Source organism: Myxocyprinus asiaticus, chromosome 29 (genome assembly GCF_019703515.2).
Source record: "Myxocyprinus asiaticus isolate MX2 ecotype Aquarium Trade chromosome 29, UBuf_Myxa_2, whole genome shotgun sequence".
Classification (NCBI taxonomy): domain Eukaryota; kingdom Metazoa; phylum Chordata; class Actinopteri; order Cypriniformes; family Catostomidae; genus Myxocyprinus; species Myxocyprinus asiaticus.
This window is the reverse complement of record NC_059372.1, coordinates 34,643,785-34,667,101: the sequence shown is the minus strand read 5'-3', so window position 1 is coordinate 34,667,101 and position 23,317 is coordinate 34,643,785. Positions and strand designations below refer to the sequence as shown.

The 23,317-nt window shown below is 36.6% G+C and overlaps 1 protein-coding gene across 2 annotated transcripts in view; it reads right to left on the bottom strand.

Moving 5' to 3' along the window:
* Positions 1-23,317, bottom strand: part of LOC127419951 (voltage-dependent L-type calcium channel subunit beta-3-like) — a 63,811-nt gene that overhangs the window by 37,391 nt on the left and 3,103 nt on the right. Inside the window, exons 2-6 of one of the 2 annotated variants that reach the window (XM_051661807.1) lie at positions 22,988-23,080; positions 3,404-3,523; positions 2,779-2,901; positions 2,003-2,121; positions 390-466 (exon numbers count right to left, since the gene is read on the bottom strand). In XM_051661807.1, coding sequence (XP_051517767.1) covers positions 390-466; positions 2,003-2,121; positions 2,779-2,901; positions 3,404-3,523; positions 22,988-23,080 — 532 coding nt within the window. The remainder of the gene's footprint in view (positions 1-389; positions 467-2,002; positions 2,122-2,778; positions 2,902-3,403; positions 3,524-22,987; positions 23,081-23,317) is intronic. The other variant, XM_051661808.1, reaches the window with a different exon arrangement.

Sequence of the window (23,317 nt, the reverse complement as noted above, 5' to 3'; positions counted from 1 at the left end):
CTTTAATGGTGTGTTTTTGTTTCGTCCTTTTTAGAGCTTGACAGACTTAAAATAAATTGTTGTTTTGAAAAGAGCTGTGTAAAGATTTTTCAAAATATCCCCTTGAGTGTTCCATGGAAAAAATAACTACATATGGGTTTAGATGGAATTACATGAGGCTGTGCAAAAAATGACATCATTTTCATTTTTGAGTGAACTATTCCTTTAACCTATGAAAGAATACCTAATGCATGTTTAAAAGAGGAGAAAAGAATAACAACAAAATTAAGGGGAGAATAAACTCACTGATCAGCTTCAGTTCTACTGATTTTATTCTCATTTGGGGCAGCATTCCCAGGCACACACATCCCCTCCAAAGCAGCATGTCGCTCAGGCCCTGTCATACTCACTCTCACCTGCAGATGGTGACGTGGATTTCCAACCTCCTGATACCATGTCGCCCAGACTCGAGGAGTTGCCACTTTTCCTGCAGAGACAGAAACAACATTGTCACAATCACAGAGCAGCAAATACAACATTCTTTCACAGAGCTGGTAAGTTATCTGAACACAGAATGGAGTGTAGAAATTAGTAGAAAATGTGTTATAAAAGTATAGTTAACCCAAAAATGTAAATTTTGCCATTATTTACTCACCCTAATGTTGCTGTGGAACACAAAAGGTAAAGTCTTTACAAGGTTTATTTGGCATATAATGAAAGTTAATAGTGACGCAACATCAAAAAGTTTGCAAGCTTAAAAAAGGACAAAAAACACCAGAAACTACATTAAAAGTAGTCAGTGAGACTTAAAGGGATAGACAGCTCACCCAAAAATTCTCTCATCATTTACTCACCCTCATGCAATTCCAGATGTGTATGACTTTCTTTCTTCTGCTGAACACAAATGAAGATTTTTAGAAGAATATTTCAGCTCTGTAGGTCCATACAATGCAAGTGAATGGTGACCAGAACTTACAAGCTCCAAAAAGCACATAAAGGCAGCATAAAAGCAATCCATAAGACTCCAGTGTTTAAATCTATGTATTCAGAAGTGATATGATAGGTGTGGGTGAGAAACAGATCAATATTTAAGTCCTTTTTTACTATAAATCTCCACTTTCTCATTCTTCTTTTGTATTTGCCAATTCACATTTTTCGTGCATATCACCACTTACTGGGCAGGAGGAGAATTTATAGTAAAAAACAAAAGACTAAAATATTGATAATATTAATGAATTATCTTTGTTTGTGTTCAGCAGAAGAAAGAAAGTCATACACATCTGGGATGGCATGAGGGTGAGTAAATGATGAGAATTTTCATTTGTGGGTGAACTATCCCTTTAGTCTTCTGAATCCATACAATCCCTTTGTGTGATGAAGTTGTTATTCAGTCTCAAATCAAATCTCAAATTAAAAAAGCGCTGAAATTATGGCGGCTACGTCAATAACATAAAACCTCAATAAATATTCACCTTTTGTGTACCACCCAAGAAAAAAAAAAGTCAGACAGGTTTGGATCAACACAATGATAAGTAAATAAAGACAGAATTCAATTTGTAAACTTTTCTCACCGAACTATTCATTTTTGCTTTAAGGTCTTTCCATTTCACAAACACAACTCTGAAAACAAATCAGATGTGTTTGAAGAAATATCTTGTTAGCATGCTACTATTAATGAAACATTTGAATGCCATGACTCTACCAAACTTTCATGGACTTGTTTTTGTTCAGAAGTGCTCATTGTGGCAGTCTGGTACCTTGTACACTACACTTTGTTTCACTTTGGACTAAAAAATCCTGTGCACCCTGACTCACAGACATCGTGTAGCATGCAATCAATCAAACTGGAACTTGCTATTTTCTAAAGCTCTTGTCATTTTAGTGTGGTGTGTATTAGATGGTCTGTGATTGGTTTGTGGGCTTAGACTAGCCACTGCAATACAAACAGGCACATGTTAATACTACGATTCAGGCAGAGGAAGTTTTGTGCGTGAGATGTTATGAGCATGTGTCAGAGAGAGACCTCTGTTGTTTTTGCTCCTGTTTGAGTCTCATGGCCTCCAGTCGTAGGGGGCTAGGAATGAAGCTGATGTCTGCCCCCTCTTTCACCAGTCTTCCAATCCACCAGTCATTATTGTACTTCTGCAACACCCACAAGAAAAAATACAAACTAAGTCATACTTGGGCTAAGGGTTGTCACAATACCAATATTCAATGGTCAATACCAATACAAGTGAATTTTACGGGGGTTTTTTTTTTCTCTAAATAAATCTCGAGAGGAGCATGGTATGGATTAAACTGTGTCAGCCCTCATTTCCAAATGAACATGTATAACATCAGCAAGAACACCTACATACATTTGCTTCAAGGTAAATTAAAGCTAATAACTTAATTAATTTACTGTATGTATTGTTTCAGGTCTTAGTAAAGGCGACTGCAAATAAAGAGTTCACAGCATCATAGTGAGTGTGTAATGAGATGTTATGAGCAGTTATGGTCACTAACACTAATGCTATCAGGTGTGTAATTGCTATCAAATGACACTTTTCTCTTTTCAAGTGACAAGTGATAATCTTTTGCCTCAATTCTGATTCACAGTCTCCACAGTTTTCAATCAAATTACTGTGTAATTGAACAAAAAACGTCAGATTAATACGCTTTAAAGTGTCACTCATCATTCCAGCCCATGTAAGAATATTATCGATTCTATTTATGAGACTATTTTGCCAAAAACCGTGCTGTTCACTTCAATCTCTCATTCATTCCTATGAGAAGTTCTGCAAAGCTTGTGTAGCTTACCTCTTTTATGTGCAGAAAGTCTTTGGCTTCAAAGTTTATGGCAGCACCCTGAACAGGACAGTCCTCATCGAGAGCCCCACAATAATTTACATTTGTCTTCACTGCGAACGCTACAGGTTTGGACTGCCAGAAAAAAGCAAATGTTAACAATCACACAGCGTGCGTGTGTGTGTGTGTGTGTGTTTGTGTGTGTTTCAGCAAAACACATTAACTCTAAAGCTTCCATTTGTGCTACATTTGTGTTTATTAAAAAACTATAATTTCTACAGTACGTAATATTAGATTATATTTACTAAATATGCTGTATATAAACTGTAACACTACTATCTAACTTCTCTGTGGACACACTTTAGTACCTTAACATTTACATCTGCATTTTTTAATTCAGCAACACATTCATCCAAAGCAAGGAATACTACAACATAAACACTTATGCTATAACTATCCTAACACCTTTCTAAAGCTACATGCACTCTGTGTGTGTGTGTGTGTGTGTGTGTGTGTGTGTGTGTGTATTTGTGTGTGTGTGTGTGTGTGTGCGTGCACGTGTGTGTAGACTGACACTTTAGTACTGCCCTTAGTGCAAAAAATAGTCTAATGCTCATTTGAGAAGAGCTTGAAAAACCTTGGCTCTCTCAAGCTGCAGCTGGGCCTGGCGTTCGGCTTCACGCCGATACGCCTCGCGGTCCTCCTCCGCTGACAGCTCGGAATCCGAAGGTCTGCTTGTGTACGAATCGGCTGAACCCTGCAGAACAGAGAACAAGGGAAGCCAAGAACGTTTAGCAGAATAGAGAAATTAACTTGCAGTGTAAACATATGTCAACACTCAGCAACATGCAGCATCATTCAAAAACAATAGTTTTTAGTTTCAGATGCCATTGATAGAAGTTAGTATGTACAATCAGCCATGATTACTTTAATCAATGAGTGAAAGTGTCAAATAAAAGGACGGTTGCTGAGATTAAGCAAGTAGTATTCGGCTGGTCATGTGATTCAAACATGGCAGCCCCCATGTGCGGACCCTCTCTATGTAGAGTAAAACAGCTTTTATAAGGTTACTCCTATGACTGGAGTCTTCATTTTAATGTGAGTGCTCATGATTTTATACAGATATTTTCAAATTGTAATTTATTTCTTTAGTAGTAAAACTTTTTTGTGAGGAAAAAATTACTGAGTGCACCTTTAAAACAAAACAAAACGATAATGGCCAATAGACTTCAATTATGTAATGACACAAGACACAGAAATGTAAACAGACCATGAATTTACAATATAGGCTAATTTACATAATGGAAAGGGCCATCTTTCCTAAAACACTTAAACGTGTGAGGTACGATAAATGGACTATGAACTACATAAATGCAATACGTACAAGTTAGTTCTATTTTATATTTGAAGCTTATGTCTTAAAAGCACTGCTATCTACATTATGCGGTACATTTATTTGCACATAAAAAATCATAATGTGAATATCATCAGTTTAGACAAGTATTTCATAACTTTACGACAATGCACAGCATATGTCCACAAAAATAATGAAATAAACCTTTGTAAAAGAATGATAATGTATAAAGTATACTAGACATGTACATGTGAAATGTACATTTTAAAACTGTGTGAATGTCATAATCTATGACAAATAATGTTTATATGAAAATGTAAATGGACAAATGGATCTTTCCCTCACAAAAAGTACAGTACCGTAGTACAGTGTTGGTGTCAGATGGTAATGACATGGTACTTTGATTTATACCAAAGTAATGACTGATTAGCATATTCGTGCATCATGGTATTTGCATGGTACTCCAAGGTGCCTCAAAGAATACCATGCTTCTACATGTCCAAAAAAAAAAAAAAAACAAGGTAGTACCATGACACTTTCTGATACTTTTTTGTTAGTGTCACTGCACTTAAATTCTTCTTTATAAAAAGCATTCAACTGAATGTGCTAGTATGGAAAACAGATGTATGTACATGTTAATTGGTGTACAATAGAAACAATTTGTTAGTATTTTTTGTGTGTGATGTGGAAATTCAAAACTAAAAATTCCTGCAGTATAGGCTATTTTATTTTCTTATTCTGGGATGTCAGAAATACCGTTTAAAACTCCATGTTATATTTCCTGTAAAACCAACCAGCGAAGCAACAAAAGAGCTGAAATGTTGATGGTCAATGAGTCATCAGATGCTTCTTCCAATGGATTGTACAATCCTAATGGCCACATAAAATAGCCACAGCTAACTTCAAACAATTCAGATGACTTAAAGATAAAACAGAACCTGTACATAAGTTCTGTGTTGGAAATTCGATAAAATCAATACATAAAACTGTCAACCGTGACCTAGTGATCCTCATACTAAAAGATTTTTATCTTTACAGCCTCTCCAGAAAGTGACAGATTACTACAGCACTGAAGCGGTGAGCCTGAGGCTGCATGTAACGCACAGAACAATGATTCCCCAATGAATAATGAAACAAAAACAAGCAAAAACCCCAATAACACCAGCATGTGCTTTTGCAAATCAAAGCTATACTAACGTCTATCTATATCAATGTCGATAACAATACTGCATTCAGACCAACACCCTAAATTTTGTTTGATTTATGCTTAAAACAAGAAAAAACTAGTAGCCAAAAGGGTAAGAAAAATAAACTTATCATCAAAGCATCAGCACCGCATCTCTTTGCAAAAATTACAACATAAATTCCTCCTACCTTCCTCAGGACAATGGTTAGTGGTGTTTGTTTAACACAATCCCATTCTATCTGAGCTCGAGAGAGAGAGAACGAGTCCCCAGTCCTCTCTCAAAGCATCGTCCTGTGGTTGGTGGCCCTTTCCTGATCCATTCGGAAGAGCAAAAACCATCAGCCGGGGCTCAATGCCACCGCTAAACCACACAGGGATCAGAGTAAAACAGAGCAATTCTGTCCTCAGAATCTCACACTGCAGGGAGGTTGGAAGAGAGAGAGAGAGAGAGAGAGTATGGAACACTAGAGACAAATGAAAATGCAGGCAGGCGGTACAAGTTGTTACAAGGGGAAAAAGTGAAGGGGCGGGGGTTTGAAAACAAGCACCTCAGGACTAGCCGAGCTGCAGTAAGAGAATGCTTTCAGGGAAAAACACAACTGTATGTCAGTGTGGACTACTGTAGTATATGGCAGCTTAAAAACAGTTCATTGGCATCATCACCACTAACAACTTACTTGTTTGATATCAAATGCTGTGTCCATATAACACAGACTCAGAGTCAGCATTTTCTCTTCCCACCACAATAACATCACCAGGTTGAAGTTCTTTTTTTCTTAACATGGCACTCATGGCATGAGGTGCTGAAAAAACCAAGTGCATCTCAGCATTTACACGACACACCCACTCCAAGTAACACCCCCTTTGTGGATCACAACGATGTCTCTCAACTATATAAATATGACAAAGAATAACTTTTAATTTACATATCACATATCATATTATTAAACCAAAGATATAAATGGTGAAATTAAACATTTCTCTGTTCTGTTCTTTACAGTTAGCTCAAAAGCTAACCAGTTAGCCTATTAGCTTAGCATACCGCTAGCTTCTTCTCCTCTTGATTTTCATCATGTTTCTCCTAAATTGTCGACAAGACTGTGTACTTAATGAGGCCATGAACTATAATACCATGAAGCATTGCAAATATAAAAGTATTGATTAAAGTTGATTATATGTTATATTAAATATTATTAGTGCTGTCAGTCGATTAAAATTTGTAATCGCGATTAAGCGCATACTTTTTTTTAGTTAATCGCGATTAATTGCAGATTTTGAAAATGCTGGAATTTCACACCATATATATTTCTTTTCTTGTATTTATTTCCATTTTAGGAAAGAAAACAAAACAATATGTAACAATACAATGCTTTATTAACATTTTCCAAACAAAGTCTTCTACAGTATAAAGACAGAAATGCACTAAAATAGCACCAATTCAAGTAACATTAAACGTTTCCGTAAGTCTAAGTGGGAGTTTGACTAATTGAAAGTCTCAATTAATTCAACTAGTCTCCACATACAGTATGTTGCATATTCATTGCAGTGAGAATTTAATCTCTTAAACTCAAATCCTCCATAATATTAATCTGCCTGGAGACTGTGGCTATCCGCTTTGTTACAGCAATCGTGAAGTTGCGTTCATGATCCGTATCAGTGCGTCAATGCCAGCGTCAAGCATCACTTTGAACTCCACATGAAAAGCATTTGCAAACAAAAACATCTCATTCTGCATTTGGTGATAGTTAAGACTTGGCATGCTTCGATGGTAATTAAAATGCTCTTACATAGGCTGAAAATACTTGATTTCTAACACAAGTCCCATCTGTGCTTGTTTTGTACATCAAATAGCATTAGGAGGTCCTTTATCTGTCATTTGATCACTCACAGGGAAGCGCTGTTGTGTGTGTGTTGTGAAGTGTGCGTCAGTTCCGCCCTCCCAACAAGTGTTTATGCATGGTTTATGCTGTATTAACAAAAAATTGTGTTAATCGCGATTTAGAAAAATGTACGCATTAAACTTTTAAAAATAATTGCATGTGTTAACTCGTTAATTCTGACAGCTCTAAATATAATATTTTGATTTACAGTCTTTTTGGAATTGGATCGTGACCCCCTAATCGAAATGGTGAGGTACCTAAAGATTCCCACTTCTAGTGTAATCAGTAATCTGTCCTGTCTGACAACTTGTGATCAGATACCCAAGACAGATGTTAATACCAGATGTAAACAAGGCCCATACATGGAAGTCTCCATCAATGCAGTGCTCCATAAATCATGCCAGTGAAAGTCAGTGCCAATATAACGCAGTGTTCCAGTACTGTAGCTTTCATGTTTGAACACTACCACATTGACAGGGCATGAGGTAAAGCACACACATACACACTCTTATTCATTATTAACAGCAGCCAACAGAAGAAAGAAGGCGGCAAGAAAGTGCAGACATTAGCATATTTAACTCTCTCCGGCTCTGAACAAACGGCATGTTTTTGCCAATTCAGCTCTTTCATAGTGAGCTGTGCGTCATCGCAGCTGTCTCCGAGTAGCGCTCATCGAACATTAGTAATTAATCTCCTTCAAAACAACAATTTAATTGAGCGTTTCGAGAACTATTGTGCTGTTGTCTGTTTTGTCAAGGATATTGATTTGATATAGACATATTAGCTAGCTCACAGAAAACACAGGAAGGAAATATGTAGGCAGGCACACATGTACAGTGTTAGTAAATTAAACTACAACTACACCTAATCTCAAATGTGTATTCACTTTAGAGCATAAATAATATTTTCACGAGAAATTGCAAGTGCTCGTGCAAAAGCTGCCACCATGATGCTAGGTTGTGCGTGGCTGCCAGGGCATTGCTATGCTGTTCTAAAGGCTAAGGTACACTATGCTCCGCTTTTTCGCATGCCGTTATGTCTTGCGCATTGTTGGTTGTTCTTGCCTTTCAATATACACTATTCACCTTGAGCCCATATGGACGCTCAACGTATGAACACTACGGCTGTTTTGTGACTCTTTAGTACAGTCAACTCCAGACACATGCGGAGATGACATGCACAGATTTACACAAGTCTGTGAGGTTACAAAAACTGGGGCCGTAAAGTATGGTTTTTAGTGTGTTGCTATGTGGTTGCTAGGGTATTGTGGGAGGTTGCTAAGGCATTTATATGCAGTTGCAAGGAGTACTGAGTGTTTTTAGTGCATTGCTATGTGGTTGCTGGGGTGTTCTGGGTGGTTGCTAGGGCATTTCTATACTGTTGCAAAGGAGTTCTAAATGTTTTAGTGCATTGCTATGCGGCAGCAAAGGAGTTCTGAGTGTTTTTTAGAGTGTTGCTATATGGTTGCTAGGGTGCTCTGGGTGGTTGCAAAGGAGTTCTGAATGTATATGGCCCCGTTTCCACCTGGTATTAACCTTGTGTGATGCCGCATCCACATGCGTGGACGTTGTATTTTGGCTTTGCTATGAATAAAAACCGACTGAATACTGTTCACAAGACTTTAGACTGTCATTTAAAGGGTTAAACTTCTGCAACACCGAGTCAAGTGACACAACAGCATGCAGTTGATTTCCTTGAAGCGCTCCTATGGACGCAGCACCAATAAAAGTGCCTTTGGTAAGAAATCTAATTTTTTCATTGAAACCTGTTTGGTTGTAAAGAGTAGTCTCTAGTTTTGTTTGATATGCTGCTTTAAAAAAAATTCACACGTCACAGCCTTGATAAACATGATGTCCTCATATCTGGATACTGGCACTGCATTTCCTCAAAAGTAGAAAAAACATGTTATTTTGAATTACTTTCAACTCGAAGACATCTGTGGTTCATTTAGCTTCATTTTAATATACATTTTGTTATGTTTAATTTCGTTATCACTGTACAATACAATTCTATTCATTAACATTAGTAAATGCATCCCTATATATTTACTGTGCATTTTCATACTGAGAATCAATGGGTTCATTCAAAAGCTGCAAAATGTTGCTTTCAGAGGCTTTATATGGAGTTAGGATGAAAATAAGGTGCATTTCTTTTGTTTTTTCCCATTTTCTCCCAATTTGGAATGCCCAATTCCCAATGTGCTTTTAAGTCCTCATGGTCATGTAGTGATTTGCCTCAGTCCGGGTGGCAGAGGACAAATCCCAGTTGCCTCCACATCTGAGATCGTCAACCCGCGCATCTTATCACGTGGCTTGTTGAGCGTGTTGCCACGGAGACATTGCGCGTGTGGAGGCTTCAAGCCATTCACCGCGGCAACCACGCTCAACTCACCACGTGCCCCACCGAGAACAAACCACATTATAGCAACCACGAGGAGGTTACCCCATGTGACTCTACCCTCCCTAGCAACTGGGCCAATTTGGTTGCTTAGGAGACCTGGCTGGAGTCACTCAGCACGCCCTGGGATTCGAACTAGAGAACTCCAGGGGTAATAAGGTGCATTTCGAATGTTCTGAGACCAGTGCAGACAGACAGCACACTGGAGGTTAAGTCATTCACTAAATAGGGAGCAAGGGAGCATCCTTTATCTCTCTATGCAGCTAAGTGCATTCAATCCTAACATCCTGTCAAAAGTTCAGTTTCAGGCTGCAGATGATGTTTGAACCACTCAATATGTTTGGCAGACATGGGACAATGGTAATCAGTACATAGATTCAGAATTTGTATAATAACATGATTGACAGTGATTGGATGATGCTGGCCATTACTTTGAATCAGAATGAATTATTCAGCTTTACAGAAAATCAGCTGTAATGTCTGTAACATTTCAATAATATGAATAACCAACACTCCTGGAAACATAATAAACAATTTGATGAAAAGAAATCTGACTTTCTATAGCTTGGTATTATTTTACATTTCACAACTTAGTCCCGCTGTCCACATATGTGGACATTAATTTTTAGGAAAACTATTTGCTCTAGAAAAACAAATTCTGCCCAGATGCGGTTGAAATTTAATCTCAGCACAAACGCAGCATGTCACCTGTATTCAAGGAGCTTCAGGTGTTCGTGCTTGTCATCTGTGTTGATATCAGGCACACTAAAGAAGATCTGTGAATCTCTTGTGATTGTGTATGTATCTGCTTTTTTTAATTTTACGATTGGATGGTTATTTCCTTTTAAAGCCGCATGTAACCAGCAAAGTTTAAACTCTTGTTTTAGCACAGCAGTTGCAGATGAGGGGTTGCGCTTGCAGACAGATGAGGGGTTGCGCTTCACTGCTGCCGGGACGCATACAGGACGGATTACTGTTTACACCTCAAATGCAATGTGGTTTTTGTGATCCAATCACAAAACGTTTTAGACCCCATTTAGACTTGTATTTAAGGCTGACCACATGTGATCAGATCACCTTGAAACGCATCTTAATACATTGGTGCGTTGCTATGCAGTTGCTAGGGTGCTCTGCGAGGTTGCTAAGGAGTTTTTATTTTTTTATTTTTTTATTTGTGCATTGCTATCAGATCCCACGGTGTTCTGTGTGGTTGCTAGGGCAATTCCCTCACTCAAACTATGACCAATAATAACAGTATTGCTTACCACAAAACACCATTAATAAAAGACAAAATCTATAAGTCCGGTTTTGCCTACATCGTGGGGACCAGCTAACCATGAGGAAAATGCTTAATAAACGTACTAAATAATGTTTTAATGAAAGTGTAAAAAAGCAAGGTTTGTGTGAGGATTAGGTGTAGGGGTAGGGGATAGAAAATCTAACCGACTCAGTATAACACCAACAGAAGTCAAAGGAAAGTCCAAAGTTGTTTGGTTTGTGCACAGTTAAGACACTTGCTTTCTTCTTGCTGCACTGTGGAGCATAATAGGATTCTTGTTCGCAGAGGTCTCTCTCTCTTCCCCTATACCTCTCTCTCTTTCTCTCACTTTCTTCCTGTGTCTTCCTCTCTTCTCTCCCATGTGTACCACTGGCTTTGTTTGAGGCAGTGTTATTTAGGGCTGACAGAATCAGGACTGAGTTTCAAATATAGGAGGAAGTATTGCTGTGGCCTCACCAACCAGAAGACATCTCTTCTACCAGCCCAGAATGTCCCCTCATTATCTCCTCCATTTCTTCCTTCAACAACATAATTTCCACAAGATTCCCTTATCTCTCTCATCTTTTTACATGTTCCTCTCTCGTGCACATGAGATATATATATATATATATATTTGTGCATTTTCCTAGATATTTTTAGTAAAAATATCTAAATATCCTTAAAAAATACAAAATGTATTGAGAGAAAAAAATGGTGTGAAATTATTTTTTTAATTATGTTGATGTTTCTTATTATTTTTACCTGTTGGATGGCAAATTGATTTTTTCTTGTTTTAAGCATAAATCATCATTACATTATATTCCTATAACTTTCATAACAATTTTACTAAAAATAAACAATAAGTCAATGGGGTAAGTAACACAACTAATTCAAGATATGTTCTCTGAAAACTATTTTTATTATGTAGAAATTTTCTACATAATATTTTAATTTCATTTAATTTCAAGTAAATGTATCTTGCTTTAAGGATGTTTAGATGTTTTTACTGGAAAATAAGACAAAAAATAATTACGATTTTTTTTTCTTCCATCAGTCAACCATTTTTGCTCTGTTTTTCTCAATATTTATAGTGGCAGATTCATCGTATTCCGTGTTGACAGTGACCATCATTTTCATCCCGCTCATGGCAATGTGGTTTTACACATGGCACAAGACATCTGCTTATCTTACTATATTATGCCTTATCTACTCATTATTTCCCCCTGCCTCATGAAAAGGTTGTAGTATTGTTTGATAACTTCGGCATATCTCCATGTTAAAATATAAAATTGTCTGATGGATAAATGATATCCGTGATGCAGTAAATCTATGGAGATTACACAAGGAGATGGAGATGATCTATGTGCTGTAAGGGGAAAGGAGAAGCAGGGGGTGGAGGGGGGGGGGTTGTGCTATATTTGGTGTTGCAGTGAAGCAGGTGTGGGTGTGAAACAAGCTTCATCTGCCACCAGAGGATTGCTAAGAAAAGGGGCAGGAATAAACATCAGCACATATATAAGTTGGAGCATTGGATGAAGGAGGAAAAAGAGGGTGTGAATGTGACCCTCAAGTGAGCCCTTGTTGGGGAACGAATGAAGTTCCATTCTTTTCAAAAACAATGATGATGTCATAATGGTAGCAGATGAGTATAATAATGATGGGTTAATGGGTAAAAATGTAATACGGACATGAATGATACCTCAAATCATATGTGAGGTGTGCTATTATTTTTCTAACTGATCAGACTTAAGATTTTCTGCCTGGCGGACGACAAAACACGCAAAACAATCCTATAGATCTACATTGAGGGACCAGAATATCATTGAGATTTTTGACATGGGCCAATAAGCAACAAACACCCAGAACAGCCTGGCAACCACATAGCAATACACTTGCAATCACATGTAACATCATAGCATCATGGTATCGACTTTTGCATGAGCAAAGACCAAAATATTTTTTATTTATATTTATATAATAAATCCTATTTTTATTATTTATTTTATTGTATTATTAAATTGTTTACAATATAGCATCATGGTGGAGACTTTTGCATGGGCAAACACCACATTTTCTTTATTCATTTTTGTATTGTTTTATTTTTTACACCATCGAAGTGGTGACTTAGTCAACAGTTATTTTTATAGCTAAATCTAGTAATTATAATAATGCTTTAATATTTATTATAAAAAATATTATCTATATTATCTAATTTATATAGAAATATGATTTGTTATTTTATTGTATTATTGTATTTTTATTAAATTATTTTTAATGATTTTTTTTTATTTATATGATTTTGTCTCGTTATTTTCCTTAAATGTATGTTTGTTATGTACGCTGTATTTCTTTGTATGTTTGGCAATACAAATGTACAGTTATTTGTCATGCCAATAAAGCACATTATTGGAGAGGGAGAGAGAGAGAGAGAGGGCGAGAGAGATGTGAGATATGTTGGAATGCAGGAAAACATGATGAATTGTGGTTAGAGATACCAAACTAGTCTTAGATGGATGCTGGATGCCAAGCTACAGCATTGGCAAAAACATGACATGACAAAAAGTCTGATGAGCATTCTTGGACCAAGTACACACACTGCCAAAAACACAAATACATGGAGACTGAGGCAGACAGTGGAATGAAAGTCAAGCATCAAGCACCCAGCAGTCAAGCATTCAGATTTCTACACAGTAGCCCTCCCTGTGTGTCTGGCCTGTGAGCGGCACAAGCGGGAAAAGGGCTCCAGCTAAGTGATCCTTAATGATGTTATGGCCGTTTGTGGACTGTCAAAGCGGCCATTTCCCATCCATTATTAATGCGATAGATTTCAACATCGCTCGAAGTGCTACACACCCTGCACTGATTTCTGAGCCTGCCTTCACATTTCACGATGCTTCGATGTGGAAAACACTGATACGTTTCAGTATTTCTCTCAAAAGTGAGAAGGCATGTAAGAATGTGTGTTTGTCAGATCTAAGATGATTCTTCAGTCTAAATGTAATGTTCCCTTTTGCTGATTGGGTGAATCTCAAAAAATGGCAGGCCTGGGTGATATTTCGGCCTTAAATCAAAAGAAAAAAGTAAAACATTATATATTTTGCATTAAGCCTATTTTTTGGAACATTTAGGATTTTATGTCTTTATTTTTATGACTATGAATGCTTTTTTAAATCAGTATAATTTCACCTTATAATGCTGTGTGTAACATATTTGATACATGATTTTATAAAGCCTCTACATCATCAACATGATCAATACTTTGCTGAAAAGCCTGCTGTATGCAATGTACTAGATGTCTACTGCCTCCTGGTGAAAGTTTCCGTGCTCTTCTGGAAGTGAACAACTTTGTAATATAATTTTCAAAATGGCTTGCTTTATATTGTGCATGTATATGTATTACTGCTGTGAAATCGTTGCTGATTTTGATTAAGTAAAAATAACAATAATGTGAGTAATGTTACTGAGTATTTGCTAAATATAAGCAACTTGCTTCCTTGTATAACATTTTGTACATAATTTTATAGAAAAATCACATTGAATTGCATGTATCAAATATGAAACAACAGGGATATCTCTCAATCATCATTACATTATATTCATATAACTTTCATAAAAAAAATTATATATGCATGCTCTGTTATTATAAAGATTTTCTGCATGTACAGTAAAACCCTGCAATGTTTGTGCTATGGGCATGAATGAGACCTCAAATCATCGGGCTTGTCAAAGAGAGTTGTATTATTACTTTCCTAAACAATCAGACTTAAGTTTTTTGTCTGGTTGACGATAAAACAGCAAAAAAAAATCCCATAGATTTATATTCCAGTAGGTACTATACCAGAGCCATATCTGGGGACCAGAATATCCGAGAAAAATCAGGGTGGGTTCTTTTTACATATGACAGTAAGCAACCACCTATCAACAGTGATGGGCAGTAGCTTCGCTACAAACAGCAAAGCTATCAGCTTAACTACATTTCTGAGTAGTGAGGTGGTAGCTTTGCTAGTTTTTAAATCAAGTAGCTTTTCAGTAGCGAAGCTATGTTTTTGATTAGGTAGCAGTGTAGCTTTGACAAAAGCTACCCCGGTACATCATGCATACGTACCCGGTGTTTACTATAACCAGTTTTTAATCAGAACTAAAGATGTCAGATTCACAAGTGAATCGCTCATTTGAGTTGTTCTTTACAATGAATTGGTCACACGTGTTAGCAAAGCAGTCTGAATCGGTTTACGATTCAATCTTAATGAATCAGTAAGCACACACATGCACTGCTGAATCATTTGGTGTGTGCTCTCACTTGCCAAAATGCTCACAGAATATTTTAAAAATAAATAAAGATAATGCTGGTTGCAGTGGATCTATGATCAATGGAAACCAAACCAGCAAATGCGTCCTATCGTTTGCCAGTGATGAAGAAGGTCTTTATTATGTTCAACGCGTGTGCAGCTTGTGAACGACTACTGCAGGTAAATACATCTTTCAACCGAAACAGTATCAAAACACTAGTAGCCTACACGAAAAAACGTGTACCATGGTTTTTTTTTTTTTGGACATGTACCGTTACCTGGTAGCACCATGTTAATACAATGGTATATGAATATGATAATCATATCTCAAATTTTCATGGTAGTACCATGGCATAATTTTAAGTACTTTGAAGCACCTTGTGCAAATATTGTCCAATTAATCAAACTGGCTGATATATCAGTATATCACTAATATTGAATGAATACTATAGTTATGTACCATTGTGGACACTAGGCGGAGTGACCACTTCTATTAATCAGCCAAGTAGGCACAGTTATCATCCAATGCCCATAATCTCGAATTCTCACCAAATACTAGCAGATTAATCAACCTGGACGATATATTGATCTATCACTAGTAATGACTAAATACTATAGCTATGTACCATTGTGGACACTAGGCGGAGTGACCACTTCTATTAATCGGCCAAGTAGGCACAGTTATTGTCCAATGCCAATATTCTCAAAATCTCACCAAATATTGGCAGATTAATCAACCTGGCCGATATATCGATCTATCACTAGTACTGAATGAATACTATAGTTATGTACCATTGTGGACACTAGGGGGAGTGACCACTTCTTTTAATCGGCAAAGTAGGCACAGTTATTGTCAGATGCTGATAATTTCAAAATCTCACCAAATATTGGTCAATTTATCAACCTGGCCGATATATCGATCTATCACTAGTAATGAATGAAACAATAGTTATGTACCATTGTGGACACTAGTGGGAGTGACCACTTCTATTAATGGGCCAAGTAGGCACAGTTATCGTCCAATGCTGATCATTTCGAAATCTCACCAAATATTGGCAGATTAATCAACCTGGCCGATATATCAGTTTATCACTAGTACTGAATGAATACTACAGTTATGTACTATTGTGGACACTAGGTGGAGTGACCACTTCTATTAATTGGCAAAATAAGCACAGTTGTTGTCCGATGCTGATAACCACAAAATATATTTTAATATCGGCCAATTAATCAGCCTGGGTGATAAATTGGTCTATTAATAGTACTGCATGATAAACATAGTTACTGTATGTACCATGATATTAACAAAGAATACCATAATACTACCATTATACATGTCTAAAACAACATGCAATTTTTTAATGCTTTTTAATTAGCTCTGAAAGTGAGAAATAGCAAAAGAGAGAGAGGCTTGGAAAGAGAGAGAGAGCGAGAGATCCACAGTTCAGGCCATCCACACTTTTATCAGTATTCATTTCCATGTAAATAAAATAACGCCTCTTGTAGTTGCTGGAGTCCATATATAAGAGACGATTCATGTGGGGTACGTTTTCTTACTCTGCAAAAACAGATGGGATCTGATAGAGTCTTGAAATAGATCCACTCGACAGCAGCAGGTAAATGCCACTGTATCTCCCGCAGAGATGAGTCACAATCCAGCAAAGCAACCCCACCCCAGTCAAGCAAGATTTCTCTAAGTTAATGCGAGGAAACAAAAGCAAGGTGACAGCTACACAAACAGCGTGAAACTACTTTTAGAGCAGCTCTAGTCAAAAGACACAGAGCATCAAACCCCCTTCATTTATAAAGTTCATTTGGCCCAAAATACAGTGTTTGCATAAAAAGGCTAATGTTTGCAATGATCTCTAAAGGTTAGATTTACATTTGTCAATGACTATTATTACTATTATTATTATTACTATAAATACTCTTATAATTATACTATTATACTACATAGTAGAATAGTTTAAAATATTCTTTGCCATGTGACTGGATTTTGTTTCTACAATTTTCACATATCATTACCATAGAACTGCGCTTGACTGTCAAAAGCGCTGGTAAACTAAATTTGAATTTTTTACTTAAATATTACCTAAATTCAAGTTATATTCACATTTTAAAGACATTACCTCAGTAAGGGAAAAAGCTAAAGGCTTGTCTCCTAAGCCCACAAGAGGGTGCAATGAGCAAATATAAACCAAACCAAGCACCACATTAAATTGTTTATTCAATGCAAAGAACATAACTGGCTGTTAACAAAAGTGCATTATGTTTTCAACTTAAGTGCATAAAAATGTATCATTTAATAAATTGCATAAAACAATTATAAACAAAACAGCATCATTTTAAATTATTTAATGCAAAGAACATATCTGACTTTTAAAAAATGCATTCCGTTTTAAAATAAATGATACAATTATAAAATCAAAAGATTAACCTAGGCTTTTAGGTCAGTTCTTATTATATCAAATCTTATATATTTTATATATAAAATCACATCAGCTCAGCTCATGTGTTGGCCAGTTGTGCAGTATGCCGACAACGTGTGTGGTCATGTAAACGCATTAAACCATCCTAAACAGCTTAAGAATAAAACAATCGACACAGGTAGAATTTTGCCCATTACCTCGATATCGTGTTGCATGTAAACACCTTTACAAGCGTTCTTACTTGCTTATCCAATGTTGCAAGAGTTGTGCGCATGTCTCTTCATGGTTTGATGTCAAAAGCAGAGAATAACTTGATTATTTCAAATCTCATGTAAACGCAATTTCTTGCATTGTCTGATTTTTTAAATAAGCTGATTTTTGGGAGTTATCAGCATATTGCTGTGCATGTAAATGGGCTCATAAGCAGTTCTTTGGAGCTGAGTTATAAGAATGTGTTGCATCAGGAGCACATCCGATGAAGAAATGTATTTGTCCATTGACAATGCCTCTGTTGTGATCTTGAAAGGTTGGAAAGCATTATTCACCTGAAAATATTAACAGTCTAATTAATAACTTTGTCAGCTCTTGTTACTTGTATTCTCCAAAAACGTTTTCAAACATAACGATTCGAGTGATATAATCAGACTAATTATTGCACTGTAACAAATATTTAACTACAACCAGCGGATGTTCATACTTAGCATTTCCATCGGAACCCAACTTTAGATGAGACAGCTTCTTGTCAAAGATCACAGCGGCCACAGGTGTTTGCTGTTCCATCGGGTTGGGCAGTCGTTAATAAGCTTGTCCGTTTTCAGCCCCAATAGTTTCTGTTTCTTCTCTAGCAGGGAGATGTCAACAGCTGACTTGCCGAAATGGGCAGCCGTCTGCTTTAGTCTGCTATTCGCCATTTCGATGGCTCGAAAATGAAGCCCCTTACATACAGTCAGATGATTTAGTGTATGCGCTAAACACGGAGGATCCCAACTGCCTTCATGTAGTTCCCTGCGTTATCCATAGTCACCCATATCACGGTCTCCAATTTTGACATCAAATCCCCTCAGTATCTGCACAATGCATTCACTCACATTTTTGGCAATATGATTTTCTCTCAGCTCTTCTGTTTTCAGCATGTAGTTTTTCATGTGCAGTGACATAATAAGTGCAGTGACTGTGAAATATGCATCAGTGGCTGGAGAAGTCCAGCCATCAGTTGTCAAGGTCACAATTCGGTAGTTCAATGAGACTTTCGTGCTCTTGGCGGTGATGTCATATATCTTAGCAATGCGATTGCTCACTGTACCCCGCCTAGGAATATAATATCGAGGGTTGAGTTTTTAACAAAGTTTTGAAAGACCTCTCCATCCATGATACTTATCGGGTGCACATCTTTGCAGATAAAACTGCTCGGCTTTTAGGTGATTTCTTCCTGTTTTGGAGCAGGAAGCGGCTGTGTTGTAGTCGTGATGTAAAATGAAGTTACCCGGGACTGTATTAATGCTGGCCCCTCGTCTGGGCATTCTTGAGAAAACTCTACGGGATAAGAACACTGCATGTGTGCTCTTAAGTTAGATGTTGTGGAGTGATAAAAAAAGCTGTTTATGACGAGTGATATAAAAGCTGTTTATGACACAACTTACAAACGACTTTGGTTTTGTCAACAATTTCATCTCCGACACTTCAGAAACCGAAGATGCGCCACACTACACTTTTAAGATGTTTAGATGTGAATAAAATCTTCTCTGCATTGTACTGCTCTTTTTCTGCCATGTTTCGAATGAACAGCCCTACCACGCCACCTCTAGTGGGTTGAACTGGATAGGCCAAGCAAAACATTTAAAAATAACCACATCACCTACGTCATCATCATGTCTTGGGCACCACTGAAGATGAGTCAGTGCTTAACGTGCACATTTTCATTTTAAATTCAATGAATATTCGAAATTCTAATTTTAATTTCTCATGTTAAGTTATAAGTACAGTACATTCCCTTATCTGGGGGTTATATGTAAAAGCACACTTTTACTTGGTGTTGCATACACATGTGCACTAGGTGTCAGTATCAGTTGACTAACACATGACTGCCATATCAGTCAGTGCAACATATGCAAAGAAATTACTTAGTGTGCTTTTAATAATCACAGTAGGGCTGGGTGATATGCAAGAAGTATTTTTACAAATCAATATATTTTTATTAAAAAAAAATGATTGTAATATATGATTACTTCGTCGACCCCCCTGCCCACACTGCCGATGGATCGTTAAATATTTTTGCATGCATTTCACGTCCACCGGTCGTTTTTACTTAAAAAATTTAATTAACTTATTGAAACACCAAAAAAACGTAAGTCAAAGATTTTTCTAAATTCATTTTGTATTTCAAACGAACCAAATAAGCAATTAAAATAATGAAGTAGGTAATAAAATCGTACAAGACATTCATGTACATCCAAACAATTCTCGATATTATCCGTCTATGACAACATGTGGAAAATTACCAATACAAATTAAGATGTGTTTGTGTTCCCCAATGCTGCCTAATAATTTCCACAGTGTTCTTATCAGATTTGGGTTTGTGTTGCATTTGCTTTTGTATTATGTTATGATTTAATCACTTATAATAATCTTTGTTTCTTAAACTGCTCTTTCCCTAAGCAAATTGTAAGGTTGTTTAATGGGGCATGCGCACGCCATAATTTTACTTAAAGAAAACTTTAATTTCATGGACTGCAAATTAAAACCTTTTCTTTATGGAGTTGGTGATGAATACAAGTAGAATGTGTTTTGAAAAGCTTTTGAATAAAGTTTTCATAAAGACCGATGATTCGTCACTCTCAATTATTTTCACTTTAATGCTGTTTCATAATAATGCCTTTTCCCGACAGGCTGTATTTCCTTAATAATGACATTTCTAATATACCTGCTGTTTTTATCTAGTTGCTTAGCCATAGTGTATTTTTTACAACCCATGTCTGAATCTAGAGAATAGGTTATAACTGGAAAATGTTTTATGCTATTCAGATAACATGTCAGAAGTAAAAATGGACACAACCAACCTTTTTATTCCATAATGTTTTTAAAGTTTTCATATTTTCATTAGTATCTAAAAACGTAAGTGCTTGGTAACTATTTGGCTACAATTTTATATATTTTGCGACTTCCCAGCTCCATGGATTGTTATTTCCAGATATAGTCGATCATCAATCAGCATCTAAAAATGTATCAGATATCATCAATATCCGATTACATCATCCTCTCACCCAGCCCTAATGCACAGATGACTACAAGTGACCTATTCATAGGTTGATTCCCTTGAAAAGTGTAACACTGTGGCTCTGTGGCACTTTCAAAACATTGCTCTGTTTGTTTGAGTATCCCAACCAACCCAACACAGTAACATTGACTCAACCAATCTGTTTGTAGACCAGTGGCAACCAAAAACCTGTTTTTTTTTTTTTTGCAATTCCATTTGGTGACACTAGTGGCGCACTTCACCTATTTATAAAATGCCTCTATGGCCTTCATAAATGTAAAGATTCCATAATGTATGTCACAGATACTAATGTACAGGTCCACCCTCACGGCACAGGTGAAATATTATGAACAAACAGAGAGTGTGAGGATTTAACATCCATTAGCAAGCTCCACACCAAATGAGCTCTATTAATATTTTAGGAACTGTTATATTCTGGGAGAAAATTGAAACTTCCATGACCCCGCTCATTGTCATCTGTTCTTTCCACACACACACACACACACACACACACACACACACACACAACTCTCTCTTTCTATCTCATTATTGGGTTAGCAAATAAAACTCTACCTGCACTGCATGTCAGACATTTAGTGGTTCCATTAAAGGCATAGTTCACCCAAAAAGGAAAATTCTGTCATTATGAACTCACCCAGATGTTGTTCCTTACCTGAATGACTTTTTTTCTTCCATGGAACACAAAAGGATTAATTAGGCAGAATGCCTGAGTCACCATTCACTTTCATTGCATCTTTTTTCCATACATTTAAATTGAATGGTGACTGAGGCTGTCATTCTGCCTAAAATCTCCTTTTGTGTTCCATGGAAGAAAGAATGTCATACATGCTTGAAACAACATTAGGGTGAGTTCATAAAGACAGAATTGTCATTTTTTTTTTAGGTGAACTGTACCTTTAATGCCCTTTAAACTTCAGTGTGCTTGTATGTGAACTTGTCTTTGCTAGTTTCCTGATACATTAAAATAATTTAGAGTATCTACGGGTGTCACATTTCACAGGCTGAATATAAGGACAAATGAGCATATATGGTATGAGCAGAACAAACTGAAGAATTTGGGTCACTCATTACAGAAGAAATTAATTGATGTTACGAGGTTGAAATAGATGATGTACCATGGAGAAATACAGCTTCAAGAGTGCTTGTCATAACCTATTTTTTTCCCTTTTGGTGTTTTTGTCACCAGTTCAAAAGATTTTGTTAAATAACACCAAATCTCCCTCCTACTCCTGGCTTGACTGACCTGAAAACATTAATTAAAAAAAAGAAAAAAAAAAGAAAAGAAAAATGGAGATTTTCATGCATCCAGATGCTGCAGTGAAGTTAGGCAACTGCTTCCATCTAGAGGCCATATCTTGAATTGCAGCATAAATAAGATAAGTGACATATTAGGGTTGTAACCTGGCAACAACCTTTCATAATATCAGAACAACTAAGGTTGTCTTTTATTAAAAATAAAATATAAATAACAGTATATTTTTATAATGTTACATCATAAGTTTAGCAAGGTATGGCATGGTTACCATGCCATTTGGAGCAAGTCAAATTCCTGTAAATGCAATATACTTGCACTAAACATGAATTCTGATTTTGATAAAGATCACGTATTTTATGAAACCTATGAAATACACCACTTTTACCCTGCAGAATATGTAAACACACTTACACACTCTAAAATGTAAAAAGTATTTGAAAAATGTATAGTATAATAAAGCATAATCTTTCTTAACAATGCTGAATCGACAGCATGTATTTAACAGAATTGTTATTTCAGTGCTCTGTCATTTTTAAATGTTTAAAACAACCCTATAAAAACATCTGAAGTTCATTAGAGTAGAAACACAAACTAAAGATAAATGAGTTTTATATAAACATGCCAATTGCAAGTGATGTCCAATTAAAGTCTTATTTGCTGGAGAATAATAAATTGCAAAGATATGACATTTGCTGTAAATCAATACAAAATAAAATCTTACAAGAAACCTGGCCATTTCAGTTTCTATCGAGTCACCTAACCTGGTCAAACTAAACAACAACCTCAGTAACTATTCAAGAAATGATAGACATCAAGTGACCACTCCAAACATCTGAATACACAAATCATAGTTACAGAAACAATATATTATTATAAGACAAATGGCTATTGAGGCTTACCTGTCGTTTGATGAAGCTGGAGGTGGTGTCAGAGGAGGTGCTGCCATCTGAGCGTTTAAAACGACCCTTGCGCTTCGGCAGCTTTCGTGGTAACTAGATGGAGATGTCCAAATCAAAACAAACAGTCAGCCGGTTACAGTAGCATCACAAACACAAGTTGCCTTAAGAATAGGATGCTTTTTGTTGCAGTCTGCTCTTAACAAAACAGGTAATGTTGCCTTAGATTGGAAAACTAGGCTAAGGTACCATATGTAACCATTTCTGGAGCTGCAGAAATAGTGTTCATATTACAGTATAGGGGAAGCTCTTTGATTAGGTGAAAGTACTGTT